The 14,629-nt window shown below is 39.5% G+C and overlaps 1 protein-coding gene across 1 annotated transcript in view; it reads right to left on the reverse strand.

The window, feature by feature from the left end:
• Positions 1–248: 248 nt before the first annotated feature.
• TDRD5 (tudor domain containing 5) overlaps positions 249–14,629 on the reverse strand; it is a 40,958-nt gene continuing 26,577 nt past the window's right edge. Inside the window, exons 9-16 of the mRNA XM_054587547.1 lie at positions 13,883–14,095; positions 13,306–13,372; positions 12,185–12,385; positions 11,524–11,682; positions 7,795–7,977; positions 6,867–7,007; positions 5,504–5,720; positions 249–496 (exon numbers count right to left, since the gene is read on the reverse strand). Of these exons, the coding sequence (XP_054443522.1) occupies positions 249–496; positions 5,504–5,720; positions 6,867–7,007; positions 7,795–7,977; positions 11,524–11,682; positions 12,185–12,385; positions 13,306–13,372; positions 13,883–14,095 (1,429 nt within the window). The remainder of the gene's footprint in view (positions 497–5,503; positions 5,721–6,866; positions 7,008–7,794; positions 7,978–11,523; positions 11,683–12,184; positions 12,386–13,305; positions 13,373–13,882; positions 14,096–14,629) is intronic.

A 14,629-nucleotide genomic window follows, 5' to 3' on the forward strand; every position in this document is an offset into this window, starting at 1 on the left:
ATTACTACATTAAATAAAGGTGAACAAAACTATACAGAATAAGAAACATCATCAATAAAAATTTTTTAAATGAATAAAAATGAATACTTACACAACAAACTGGACTGTTAACACAATAAAGGTAACATACAGTCACACAGAGAGACAAAGGCCTCAACTACCAAAATACTAGTTTGTCTCACTAAGTCCTCCTCATCGGGGCCTGGAACCCCGAGCTGGAAGCAGAGGGCTTGCATTCTCTCCCTCCCTCAGGCTTCTGCCCTTTTCACACTGGGGTACCAGTGTAGGAAGCTCCTGGACATGGCTAACCGGGCAGCAGCTCCTAAGGCAGCAGTGGCTGTGCTTCGAGGAATGTAGAATTTCTGAGAAATCTGGTGCTCAGGAGACAAAATCAAAGAGAGCTGGTCCATGGCTCCATAGCTCTTGTCTTTGAACACTGTGATAGCATGGCTACTAGAAAAATCTTCATTCTTTAGGCTCTCTGGAGAGCTTTCCACTGAAAAAGAAAGAAAGCGCAAGTCTTTTCAAGGGGTTCTCACACTCACTGCCTTTTTTCTCTTGTTCTAGATTTCTGCTCCAAGGGTCACAACCATCTTCTGATAGGTGGTGACAATTACCAATGGCAAATCAGAGGATGAGACTTAGAAAGCAATCAACAAATGGAGAGGAAATGAGGATGGGGAATTGTGCCCTCCATACAATAGATTCTTATCTGGATGAGGGCAAAAGGAGAGAGGGAAAAGTGCCCCTGGAGCAAGGAAGGGAAGCTTTCTTTGTAGGACAGCATAAACAGATGGGATGTGATTCCAGTTGCAGGGAAGAGTCCTTAAGCGCCCCTACTTCCTTCCCTGGGCGTCTTCTGTTGTCAAAGGGGCCCCGATTCCAATTCTGTGTCGGTGTGAAAATGAAACTGACCAAGGCTGTGGTTGCTACAAGTTCTAAAAAACGGGTTATCAGCCATAACATGAATTCTTTAGGAATTAGTTTCAACTAAGAACCTTTTAGGTGAAAGGATTAAGCAGTGCAAACTGGTAGTTGTACAACAGCCAGAGAGATGTGGACTGCAGTGCAGAGAATATGATCAATAATGCTGAGATAACAGGGGCGGGGCCCGTGGGTGCCTGGGGCTGTGGAGGGACCATTCTGTCCAGCACAAGCTTTTCCGGCCCCTTTGCCCCACATCTGAAACTGGCGTGGAATGATACTGAATGTACACTTCGGTAGAAAAATAATATAAATAAATAAAAAAGAAGTTAAAAAAGAACATTTTAAATGAAATACATTGCTTTGGGTCTCAGAGTTCCCAACAGCCAAAGGAGGGAATGTTAGGCATTCCCACGTGCGTACTCTAGACAGTTCTGCTAAAAGTAGCTGGTCTATGAGGCGTTTATTACCTGCCTACGATGTGAGAAGGAGCTTTTGCCAGCACACTGCTTCCTTTAAGAGAGTCCTGCTTCAGGAAAAAATCTAGGTGAGCTAAACAACGTGCTCTTGTGCTGTCCACCACCATAAACACCCCACAGGTTGCCGTCCATATGCTGACTGCATTTTGCAAAGCACTGCTCTAGACCTTAAAAACACAGATTTGAAAAAGAATTCCAAGAAAAAAGCAGGCATAATCCAGTATTTTTTTTTAAATCTCTGCTTGTTTAGCATGTGGTATATGTTCCATACATTTGTGATGAATTGTGTTCAAGGAGGATTTGACAGGTTATTCTAAAAAGTAAAACTCTAATCATAAAACTATAATTTATGCCCGCTAGAGAGGAAGAGATGTCGGTTTTAACACAATAATGCGGTTTTACTTCAGTGAGCTCAGATTTGAAAAAGTATAAAAATATGAAAGCAGGGCCATCATTTAAAAGAGTAGCAAAACTTCTGCTTTTGGACATGATATTAACAGGACTGAAAAACAACAGGAGAACTGGACAAAGTATGTGAAACAACAGCTCTGAAACCTGAGCAACATGTGTGCAGCCCAGAGACCCCTGAGAAGAGGGACAAAACGAAGTGAGCCTACGAGCACCTTAGCTCCCTGGGGAGCTTTTCCAGGCCACAGGATCAGACTACACGTAGTGCTCAAGTATGCATGAAACTTTTAAAAAGACAGAATGTATTCTAGGCTATATGATAAGTGTCCTACTTTAAAGGGATTCAAAGTATGTTTCCTAATCACAAAATTAGATTAGAAAACAATAATACAAAGACATTTGGAAAATCTCCAAACATTTGGAAATTACACAAACACTTCTAGAAGAGAAAACTCATAAGGGTAAATTAGACTATATTTTGAAATTAATAAAAACAAAAATGCAACACACCACAATTCAGTGCTCATAGGGAAATTTATAGCATTAAATATTTTAATGTTTAAAATTATATATAGCATTAAATATTCTAGTATCAAAAATCTAATATTAAACTTGTATTATAAAAAAAGGCTATAAAATGAATGACTTAAGGTTTTAACTTGGAAAACTAAAAAAAGAAGAAAATATTACCATCAAAGCAAGCAGAATAATTTTTTTTTTTAAAAAAGAGCATAAATTAATGAAATAGAGAACAGAAAAACAACAGAAGAAGATCAATGGAACCAAAAATTAGTTTCTTTGATAACTCTCTAAGCAGATTGATTAGGGGAAAAAAGATAACACAAATTACCGATATCAAAAATGAGAGGGTAGATATCACCTACAGATATTTAAATGGTATAGGAATATTATTAATATTTTATGCTAATAAAGTTTACAATTTAGGTGGAATAGATAAAATCTGTGACATCAAGACTACCGAAGCTCATTGAAGAAGAAACTGATATCTATATAATAGCTCTATATCTATTAAAGATGTTGAATTTGTGGTTTAAAACCCACAGAAAAGAATTCCAGGCCCAGAGGGGCTTCACTGCTGAAGTCTGCCAAATGTTTAAGAAAGAAATAATGTCATTTCCACACAAATTCTTACAGAAAAGGGAAGAGGAGGGAAAACATTCCAGCTCATTTGATGAGGGCAGCATTCTCTGGCCACCAAAACCAGACAATGACCTCACAAGAGAACGAGAAACTAACAGCCCCCATGAACAAAGACAAAACTTCTTAACAAGATTTTAACAAAAGAGTCCGTGAATCCTACATCATGATTATGAGGACATTATCCTGAGAATGAAAGGTTGGTTTCATATTAGAAAAATCAATGCAATTCACCCTATTAACAGACTTTTTTAGAAAAGGATAATCTCAATAGAGGTAAAAAAATAATAATTTGCTAAAATTCAATATCCATTCATGCTAAAAGCTATCAGAAATCTAGGGATAAACTGGAATTTCTTCAACCTGGCCAGGGCATCCACAAAAACCCTACAGCTAACATCATACTTTACTAGTGTGAGACTCAATGCAACCCTAAAGGTGAAGAACAAGACAGGGGATTTCACTCATCTCTTCTATTCAACCCTATATTGGTGGTCATGACCATCACAAGAAAACAGAAAAAAGGCAAAAGATTTCATATGATATAAACTGTCGTCATCCCCCCTCCCCACACAGATAATATGATCATCTATAGAGAATCCCAAAGACAAAACAAGCTAAATTTAGCAAGGTCAGAAGATATAACGACAATACGTAGAAATCAACCGTATTTCTGTAAGCTAGCAACAATCAAATATTGAAATAAAAATACCATTTATGCTATATATTAAAAATATGAAATACCTAAATACTAGGCATAAATTTAACAAAATACGAATAACACCTATATGCTGAAAACTACAAACACTGCTGGAACTAACAAAGACTAAAATACATGGGGAGACAGATCACACTCATAGATCAGAAGACTCAATATTGGTAAGATGTCCCTCCTCCCCCAACTGACCATTCGTGTTAAAAATCCCAATAAAAATTTTAGCAGGCTTTGTGTAGAAATTAAGTTAAATCTAAAATTTATATGGAAACGACCTAGAATAGCCAAAACAATTTGAAAGGACAAAGTTGTATGATTTCAAGGTTTATTACAGCCACAATAATCAGGACAGTGGTATACTGACATAGAGACCAGCAGAACAGAACAGAAGGCCCAGAAATTGACCCTCATGTATGTGGCCCACTGACTTTTGACAAAAAGATATGAAATTTTGTGGAAAAAGGATATTCTTTTCAACAAACAGAGATGGAATAAATGAATATTTATATGCAACCCAGGTAAACATTGATCCTTATATCACATTATATTACAAAAAACAATGAACTGGATCACAGACCTAAATATAAGATCTAAAACACAGAACTTTCCTAAAAAAAAAAAAAGTAAGAACAAATCTTACTTGGGTTAGAAAAGATTTCTACATAGGACACAAAATGCTCCAAACTCTATAAAGAAAAAAATCAACAAATCCTACTTCATCAAAATGAAAGTGTTTGCTTTCCCGAAGATGTTAGTGAGGAAATGAAAAATTAAGCCACAAACTGGGATAAAATATATGCAATATTATATCTGTCAAAGGATTTGTGTCCGTAAGAATTGTTTACAAATAAAAAGACTGTCCAATAAAAATGAGGCAATACGTGAACAGGCGATTCACTAAAGGAGATGCAGAGATGGCACATAAGTACATGAAAAGATGGTCAATATCACTGGCAAATAGGGAAAAGTAAATTAAAACCACAGTAAGATACCACTACACACCCACCAGAAATTAAGACTGACAGTATCATATGTTGGCAAGGATGTGGAGCAATCACAACTGTCACAGGTTGCAGGTGTAAATACAAAACGGCACAGCCATTTTGGAAAACATTTTGGCAGCTCTTAAAAAGTTAACCATGCAGTGAACATATGACCCAGCGATTCCACTCCTAAATATATACTGAAAAGAAATAAACAACATTGTGTCTACACAAGGAGCTGCATGTCGAGGCTCACAGCAGCTTTATTCGTAACGGCAGAAATCTTGAAACCCCCAGGTGGCCGTCACCTGGGGGCCAGATAACAAACTGCGGTATGTCCCTGCAACTGGGTGCTACTCAGGGAGAAACAGGTACACACTTTTGACACTGGCAACAACTTGAACGAATCTCAAAAATAATTTTGCCAAGTGAAAAAAGTCACTTTCTTCTTCACACATAAAAACGACCTACTACTTTGACTCTCTTAACATAAAATGCTAGAAAGGGGAGAGTAATGGGCGAAGCCAGCTGGCAGGCGGAGGGAAAGACCGAGGAAACCGTCCTACGTCACGGGCGTGGCAGCAGTTATCAGACTTGTGTACACTTGTCGACACTCACAGAACTGTACACTTAAAATCTGGCAAATTTTTCTGTATGTAAACCTGACAGCTCCCCGAACTGCAGGTAAAAAGGAAGACTGGCAAAGTGAAAGGGAGCGACCGACCCCAGGCCTGGAGACAAACGCTAAAGTCGGCACTTTCCAAATCCTGCTGTGAAGAAGAGAAGGTTTGGCAACGTGGCGGGCCGCCGGGTGTCTCAATCCTCTGTGAACCTACCCGAGCCCGAGCGCTTCTCTGCGGCATCCACCGCGGCAGGCGCTGCATCGAGCACGGCGGCGCGGAGCCGGGCCGGCTCGGGCGGGGTCTGAGCGCCGGGCGGGCGGCCCCGGCTGCCGGCCGCGGGCTGCGGCGGCTGGGCGCAGGAGCCGTAGAGCTCCCCCAGTTCGGGCAGCGTGGAGGGGCCAGGGTCGGGAGGGCCGTCCAAGTCTGGCTGCTGCAGAACGGGAAAAATGAGGCAAAGGCATGAAAAGGAACTGTTACTGTAAAGTAAGAATGAGGCCTGTTGTTTTTTTCCCCTTATACAAAAGACAAATATTTTTATATCATAAATTAATAGATCTCATTTTTAAGAATTAAATGCTCTCTAAAAAAGTCCGCTAACCCAGCGACCATCAATTCAGTTCAGAGGACATTTCTAGAACACGTTTTACGCGCGAACGCGGTGCCCACAGGAGCTGGCGCGCATGCGCACTGAGGCGGAGTGGCGGGAGACGAGGCCACGCCCCGCGAGCAGTCCTCGGTCAGGCCACAGCCGGCGACTCGCCTGTGCTGCTTCATTTCAGCGTCAGAACAGCCAATTTTTGGTTAGGCGTTATGCTTTTGTACTCCAGCTTTTTCACTCAGTCTAACGACTTTTACAGAGAGATGTAGTAGGTTCTTCCACGTCAATCGATAAATGACAAGGCCGAGATGTGAACTCAGTCCGGTCTGTCTTCGCCTCCCAGCAGGATGCGTTCGCGGTCCCGAAGGTGTTCACAGGCCTCAGGAAAGCGGCGTCCCTGAGGCGGCTGGCCGCGGACACACGCTGTAACTGAGGCACGAAGGGGCGCAGGGAGGGCTCCTCAGGGGTGACTTGACGGAGTGTTTGGGAACCCGGGTGTGGGAGAAAAAGATGCAGGCCCCGGACGGAGACTGACTGGGAGCACGGGATTCTGACGCGCGCCAGTGCAGCCGCCGGCAGCCAAATTTCACGAGTCCCACAAACCGCCCCGCTGCTTTCAGGACGCTCATAATATAGTTGAGGAGAAACGAAGTCATTCTGTTCCAGGGTCAGTGTGTCCGCCAAAGCCAACATAAAAGAAGAAAACAGGCCTAGATGATAGGACACACATAGAGCTTAAAATTCATAGCGAAGTTACAGGAAAATACCTGTCAATCCCTAACACAGATGTTTAGTCAGTCTTCTAAGTTTAGGCTCAGGAGTTTCTTCTGAAGAGATGACTATGTTAGGTTCACCGACATTTTAAAATCGACACACACGTATGTATACGTAGTCGACGAAATGGTAAGGGCGAGGCCATTAACCAGAATTTTACTTCCTCGTGCAAACCTGTGAGAATAGCATTCATTAGACATTTACCTTCCCAATTCCGGTTGTCCCGGTCTTCTTTTCCTGAGCACCCAGGCCTTCTGGTTCTCCAGCTTCTACCTGCGTTCCATTCTCAAGCCCTAAAGGCTGACATGAATCATCCCATGTATCTTGTGTGGAAAAACACCAGTCCTACAGAGAAAAAATTGCAACAATAAACTGAGATGTAGGGCCACATGACGTGGGCAATGTCAAAGCAAGGGGGTGACGTATATGAAACAAGGAAAGGTATCCATTAACATCCTCTGTCAGTGTGACTTCTTCTTGCATTATTGATCCATACCCAGTATCCCAAATTCCTTTGAACACAGCAGATCTCATAAAAACAAGTGTGACCTATTCATAGTATTTTCTTCAATACTGTGTTCATGGCTAGATAATTTTCATGCTCATCTAGTATTTAAATGGCATGAATTATAAGGAGCACCTTAACTGCAGATATTTCTTCTTTTTCATAACCAGTGGGATTATTTAAAATTAAAAAATTTTAAATTATTTAATTAAAATTTACATATACTCATATAGTTAGGACCAATGTTAGCAAATGTCCTCACTGTAGAGACCCAGAAGTTATATTACAAGACTAATGGGACAAAAATAAAATTAGGGAAAACAGTTTGTTTATAGATCCTATGGCCCTGGCCAGGTGCCAATGATGAAGCAAAAATCATAATGACTGAACAGGTTAGAGAGGCACAAAAAGTCTATGGTTTCTTCATCCCTGCTTCAACCTCTCTCTCCCTGCCCCTGCCCCTCTCCCCCCATTACTATCTTGGGAAGAAAATGGGCATTTTTCTGAGTTATCTTCTGATAAATCACTTTGAATTCCAGAGTAGAGAGCTTTCTTGAGGTGCAGATAATTAAGTTTACATTTCTTTTTTTTAGTAGTGATTTGCTTGCTGTTTTCTCAGTATCTAACCTTCTCGGGCATCTCTTTGCATGACTGGTATGGCTTCTTTCCCCCATGGCTGGAGGTAAACAAGTGGGAGGCAGCATCACCTCCTTTTCCCATTTTAGCTTGCAGAGGCAACCAGTTCTCGTCCCAAACATCACCACCTATGGTCACTGACTCCAGGCACGGCATTCCCGTGGGGATCTCATCCTGGAAGGTATCAGGAGACAAGGAAAAGTGTTCTAGTTCCTGTATCAGCGCATTTTAAAATTTAAGTCTAACATTTTTTCCTGACTCCAGGTAAAGATGGCAGTTTGAATACACAATTTATTACTCCCTCCCTCCTGAGAGATCACCAAAATAAAATAAAAAGATTTAAGGTATAAACTCATAGTCAAAGAGGAGAGAACACCATCAATGTTCTCTTCATACATACAGGGAAGCAGAAGGGACCGCTGATTAAGCAGTCCTGGGAGAGTGGAATCCCAAGCTTGTAGCGGAAAAACGGAGGAGAACCAAATTTATACCATCGATACCACAAAAGTGCAGATACTAGTACATAGGTTCTTAGAAGGAGGGGTAAAATGGAAATGAAAACAAAAGCACTGATTGGATGAGTAAGAAACAGATCCAAACAAAACTGAAACAGACTCATAGACACAAAGAGTGGACTACGGGTTGCCAGAGGGGGTGGGGGTTGGGGAACTGGGTGGAAAAGCTGAAGGGATTAAGATGTCCAGACTGGAAGTTACAGAACAGTCATGGGGGCACAGAGTACAACATAGGGACTGCAGTCAGTATTATTGTGATAGCTACGTATGGGGCCAAGTGGGTACTGGGAATACTGGGGGAAACACTTCGCAAAGTATATGACTGTCTAATCACTATGCTGTACATCTGAAACCAATACAAAACAGTACTGAAATTAAACTGTAATTGAAAAATAAAAATAAAAAATGCAACAACAAAAAGCAGCAGCAGTTAGATCACCAGATTCCCCACCCCGATGCCCCATCTCAAGGACCCAGGAAACGGCACACCTTTCTCCTCCTGAAAGACCCAAGGGTCTTCTCCGGGTAAAATTGAGGGTGGAGCACAAAACGTCCCATGTGTTAAAGCTGATGGGACAGTATACCAAAAGAAAGTCAACTTTACTGTACGCTGAGTTAAACAGAAACATTAACACTAAAGAAAATAATAGTTATGCACGGAAGAAAAAGTTGCCGTAACATACTACTTGGCTGTGAATAGCATTTACGGAGTCGAATAACACAAACATCGAATGGCGAGCTAACAAAGTTTGAAAACTACTAGTGAGACAGTGGGGGGAGACAAAAAGGACAGGTTTGTGTGTGGTGGGGGGAGGTTCATGCATACATACTTAAAACTGAAAAATCAAGAAATGACAACATAAGCATGTTATTTAATGAAAAAGTCAAAGTAAATTCCCAAAGCATTAGCTAAAAAGAGATGGAAATGATTGTTTTGTGAGACAGGAAATGTAGGAGAAAGAGTTATGAGGGACCCTAAGCTATGTGCGCATAAACATCTAATTTAAATAAAAATTCTTCCAGAAAAGTTGTCAACATTTTTTCCTGATGGGTTCTCCTCATACTGTTTCTCAGTACTAGTTTCTAATCACTGCATAATTCTTGAAGACTGCCCAAAGCTATGGGACAGTCACTGATGCCGCAAAGCCAGATGACACCCTTTGTGTTTTGTGATCGAGGCTCCTGCTGCTTCAGCTCTGGGACTCACCCATGGGCGGCGCCCTGACTGCACTGAAAGCAGCAGGGTTACTGAGCTCTTTTATTCCAGCCCCTTTGTGTTACATTAATTACATTTTTTAAAAGACTGTCTTTCCTTCTCCTACCTCATTTTCTTCCTTCAGCTCCTTTAGCTCTGGCATGGAGCACTTTGCATCTTCTTTACAGCTCTTATCTTGGTTTTTCAAAGAGCTGAATTCAGAATCCTTTAATGGCTTCTTTGACTCATATTTTATAAAGTCAATGACAGCCTTTTCATCATTAATATCTTGCTAGTAGATATGAAAAATAAATTATTTTATTTTTTATACTAACACTGTTCCCAAAATCTACATGCCTACATTCAGGGCGGGGCGGAGGGGGGCGGTTTTTTGACAAATGCTACCTTATTTTCTAACTTTATCCATGACCCTCAGTCTTCCCATTCTGCTAAACTAGTTCAGAGCAACCAACGTTTATCTAGCACATATTATGAAATGTGTGCAGAGTAACTGTGATTTAAATGAGTGCAACAGGTCCCAGCTCTAAAAGAACTCAAATATAGCAGGAAGACACACCATCGGGTAATTGTAGTACAACTGTTAGTGCAGAGCCCTCACAGAGATAGAACCAAAATAAAAGCAGGGAAGAAGGGTATTCTGAGAAGACACAATGAAGAATTTAACACAAATTGCTGGGATGCTTAAAAGAAGGGTAGGAATTACAGGGAATGAGGTGTGTAGAGGCTGGTGTATATTTATAGCATGTGGCAGTGTTGATGTGTTAAATGTAGGCTGAATGAAATAGGAGAGTTCTAAGATTTATCTCTTTTGCAAAAAGATGGCCTTATTTCCTTTTTAGGATTGAACCATGATTATCTGAAGACGTCAACGGAGTGATGATAGGATATTCTAAAAATTTTAAAGGTTGAATTCAATTCACTATTTAAGAATCAGGAAATGTAATTGTTCTAATCAAGTAATAATGACTAAGAAAAACTCAGGCTTCAGGAAGCCAAACAAGACAAATTAATTTTAACATAAAAATTTAACATAAAAAAAGGACATCAAAAATCCTTATATTGCTTTAAACGTGCCACAGGGAACGTTCACATATATTTTTCAAAGCCAGTTAGTCTCCTGGTAGTCAAAATGGCCTTTCCTTTTTCTTTTCTAATAACTAGTATCTACTAAAAACTACAGTCATATCAATAATTTTTAAAGTCACATATATAAAATACACCTAAACAAAATGATATTTTATTCAAAGAAAATAAGCCTTATTGTGTCCAAAGAGACCATTTTTTGGTGCTCCCATTGAACACGCCCTATATTATTAGCCTAGTACTTGCTGTAATGAGGAATATGAGGCTCAAAGGACATGTTTATTTGTTCATTGGTTAAAAAAAAATCATTAAGTTCTTACTTGTGTTTCATTTATATCTAAAGTGGGGGTAGGAAAGTACCAACTTGGTGAAGCGATTGTGAAGATAGATTAACTAGAACATGTGAGTGCGTATGACAGTGCCTGCCCCATAGCATGTATTTATTTTTATTACTGCTACTGGAATAACAGTAGTAATGACACTTTCACTGCTGTGGGTGGGAGCTACAAAAGGCTTACAGAGAAAGGACAAAATGAGAGCAGCTGAAGACTCTGAGGGGCGTCAGTGCTCGGACAGGTGCAGCAAAGCCACGACCGTGCTGAGGCTGCCATGGCCTTGAGTGCTTGAGAATTCATACAGGAGGAAGCATGACTGAGGTAAAGGTTTGAACCAGCAGTTAATGAGAGATGTAGGTAGCTATGAAGATCATTTCCTAGGTTTGGAAAGCCTCAGTTTCCTCATCTATAAAATAAAGATAAGTACAGTAACTACGTCACAGAGGTTTTTATGAAGATTAAATAGTGGATCATACTTCAAATTCTATTTTACAATGTTTGGCACATAGTAACTACTAATTAAATGTTAATAATAAAAAGAATTATAATCATATTTGCAAAAACCTATTACCAGAGCACATGAATCACTCTCTTTTGACAGCAGACTGATCTCTTGGACTTCCTTAAAACAGTGGTGCTGGGAGGGGCAGCCCCGCTCTGTCGGCGCGGCATCCTCTGGCCCTGCGCTGGATTTGGTGTATAAAGCTAAAGGGTTGAGTTCGCTGAAACCCTAGGAGTAAATAAAGGAGGAGGGTTCAGTTACTCAGAGAAATGTGGAAAAGTGAGCACTTCATAATTTTCAAATGTTGTAGAACTGTATTCTCTTCTAAAATTTAATAGTAAAAAAATTTCTATATTGAAAGGTTTTTTTAGTCACAAAAATTATCAACATCAATATTAACAGTGATGCAGACATTGCTATCAATAATTGCAAACTAAGGGAGTACTGTTCTTCTCTAAGAAAACCTGAGAGAATTAAGTACTTTGGGGTAAATTCTCAACGAATTATTTAAAACATAAATATTCACAGTCTAAAGGACAGTCAGCCAAATGCAGTTTTTTTGTGGTCATCTGAAAATGAAGAATGCACTCTGCATTAAGCTGGCAAGAGTCTCACAGGTAACTCTAAGATGAAAGAATCCATCAAATAACCTTCTGTATTTAATTCTCCTCTACCTTGAAGTGCTGAGATTAAATAAAACATATTACAAAATACATCCAGACTGCTCCACCTTAGAAGGGACATTTTCTCGGCATACAATGGCATGGCCCTCTGTCCTCAAGACATGATGGAAATAGATGTCTTCGTTTGAGGATGTATCACACAGAAAAATGTTAAGGATTCCATCTATGTATTCATCCACTACCCCCACTAATGGCTTCAAACCACACAATTTCTGAAACTGCAAAATAGCTCTGGAAGTCCAATATTCCTGAAATATAATCAAGACAGGATAAATTGAAACATGAATTGCAGTAACCATGTACAAAACTGAATTCCTGATGGACTACAGATTATAGTGGAAAAATAAAACCATAAAGATACTAGAACACCACACTGGAGGATGCTTATGATTTCTGTTCCTTTTGACCTATGAGAGCATCAGAACCAAAGTTCAAATTTGCCTTGACTAGCAGATAGCCTTATGGCAAAAATAGTTCCCCGCTTCCATTTAATTTTGGCTTGATAATTTGTTGTTCCCTTAATCATCTTTTTTTGGATACTTTTTGGACACATTTAAAAATATTTTATCTGGAATTTTTAGTTATTTCTGAAAGAGGACTAGTCTAGTAATCTTACTGAATCATATGTGAAAATGAAAGTTTTTCATCATATAAAAATATAAAATTTTTTCTACCATCACATTTTTAATCATTTTTCCTTAATCCTGAACACGAATATGGATCTCTACCTTAGGTTCCTGTCTATTTCTCTGACATCATTCACTATGCACCAACTCCAGCTCATCCTACGTTACCCAGCCAAAGAGAACCACTTCAAACTCCTCAAATTTGAGATGTTTTATGCTACTCAATTTGCCTGGAATGTCTTCTCTTTTTTTGTTTTGTTACAGTATTAATCTTCCCTCAAAGTTCCGTTTAATAAATGCCACCTGTTATGGGGCCTTCCCTGATTACCCTGAACAGAGATGTGTACTCCTCTTTGTACACCTCTACCACACACAGCAAAGGTTGACACAGTACAGCTATTTCTGTCTACATGTCTGTCTTCCATATTATCTACAATGATTTCTTTGAGGGCTCATCCCAGGTTTTATTTTTGTATCCTCAGAACCTAGAACTGTTCTTGGCATCAAATGCTTTCTGATTAAGGGAGAACAAGCACACATACCTCTGCTGGTCTCACCCATGCCAAAGAACAAGGAATAGCCTGAGCTGGAAGCTTTGTGTAGCAGCACCTGCAAAAGATATATGAATATTTAATCATTTTTTAAAATTTCATGTTATGAATTTCTAACCCATTTCTTGATTTTAGCTTTTCACACCATTTCAGAGTACTTTCTTCATGTATGTTACATTAGTATCTTTAAGCCATCTAAGAGATAAAATGATAAACAGTAGTTTTTGAAAACCATGCAATTAAAATCTAGGTACGAAGAGCATTAGCTTCATGCTATATAAATGCAACTCGTAGCATAACCCCAAAAAACCTTTTCTTAATAAGAGGTTGAAATTTAGTCTCATGGTCCATTCATATTCATAGACATATGAAAGAAGACACAAGAGATTATAATCCAACTGTGAAACTAAACTACTATTTGCCAAGTCCATGCTAAGGACAACAAGGGATGGTAAGGAGTGAAGAATAGAGGGAAGAAGGCAAAAGAAAATAGAGATACTAAACCCACAGACCTTCAGCATTATGATTCAAAACTTAAGTTGTCCTTATTTTAAATCTGTGAACTCACTTGAGGAATCTCAGGGAGGACTTCTGAACAGTTCCAATATTTCCAAAGTCAGGGTAGAACACTTCAACTTCCTGTTTCCCAAGGACTCGATGGATAACGACCCGATACCACCACTTATCCTCAGAAATCCTTACACAACAGAGATGTCCCGGTTGCATAAAATATTCTGGCATGGCATATCGATCAGAAACCAGCTGATTAGAATAACAGCGCCTGTGGAATTCCATGATATGGAAACCCGTGGAGAAGAAAAAATTAAAGATTATTTTTATTGATATATCAAAAGAAAGTCTGGTCAAAAAGCAAAAAAAAAAAAACAAGAAAAAAACAAAACAACTTCACTTTTTCTGGTTTGTTAATGTTTATTAGTACCAATTAGTTTTATTTTCCTTTTTCTTATGCAAATCCCTTCTCTTCATCAACAACCGTTTTCAAATAGAAACTTACACACTTACTTTTATCTCACATTCTCTGCAATCCAGTTTCATTCCCTAGAATGTCCTAAAATGGACATTTTAAGGACACCAATGGTTTGTTAATTCCCAAATCCAACAGCCTTTCTCCTCAACTTTCAATATACTTACTCGCTCTGCAGGATGACCCTGATCCTGCCTCTTTCAAATTCTATCCTCCTTCATTTCCAAGACACTCTTTTCTCCTTCTACTGCCTTGCCCATAATTAATTCCTTTACTGGCTCTGTAACTGCCTTGAAAGTTTGCTTTCTCTGAGGTCTTGTCTTTAGGAAG

This window comes from Pteronotus mesoamericanus, unplaced genomic scaffold, assembly GCF_021234165.1.
Source record: "Pteronotus mesoamericanus isolate MK-2021 breed Mesoamerican mustached bat unplaced genomic scaffold, CSHL_Meso_final scaffold_1186, whole genome shotgun sequence".
In the NCBI taxonomy this organism is placed as follows: domain Eukaryota; kingdom Metazoa; phylum Chordata; class Mammalia; order Chiroptera; family Mormoopidae; genus Pteronotus; species Pteronotus mesoamericanus.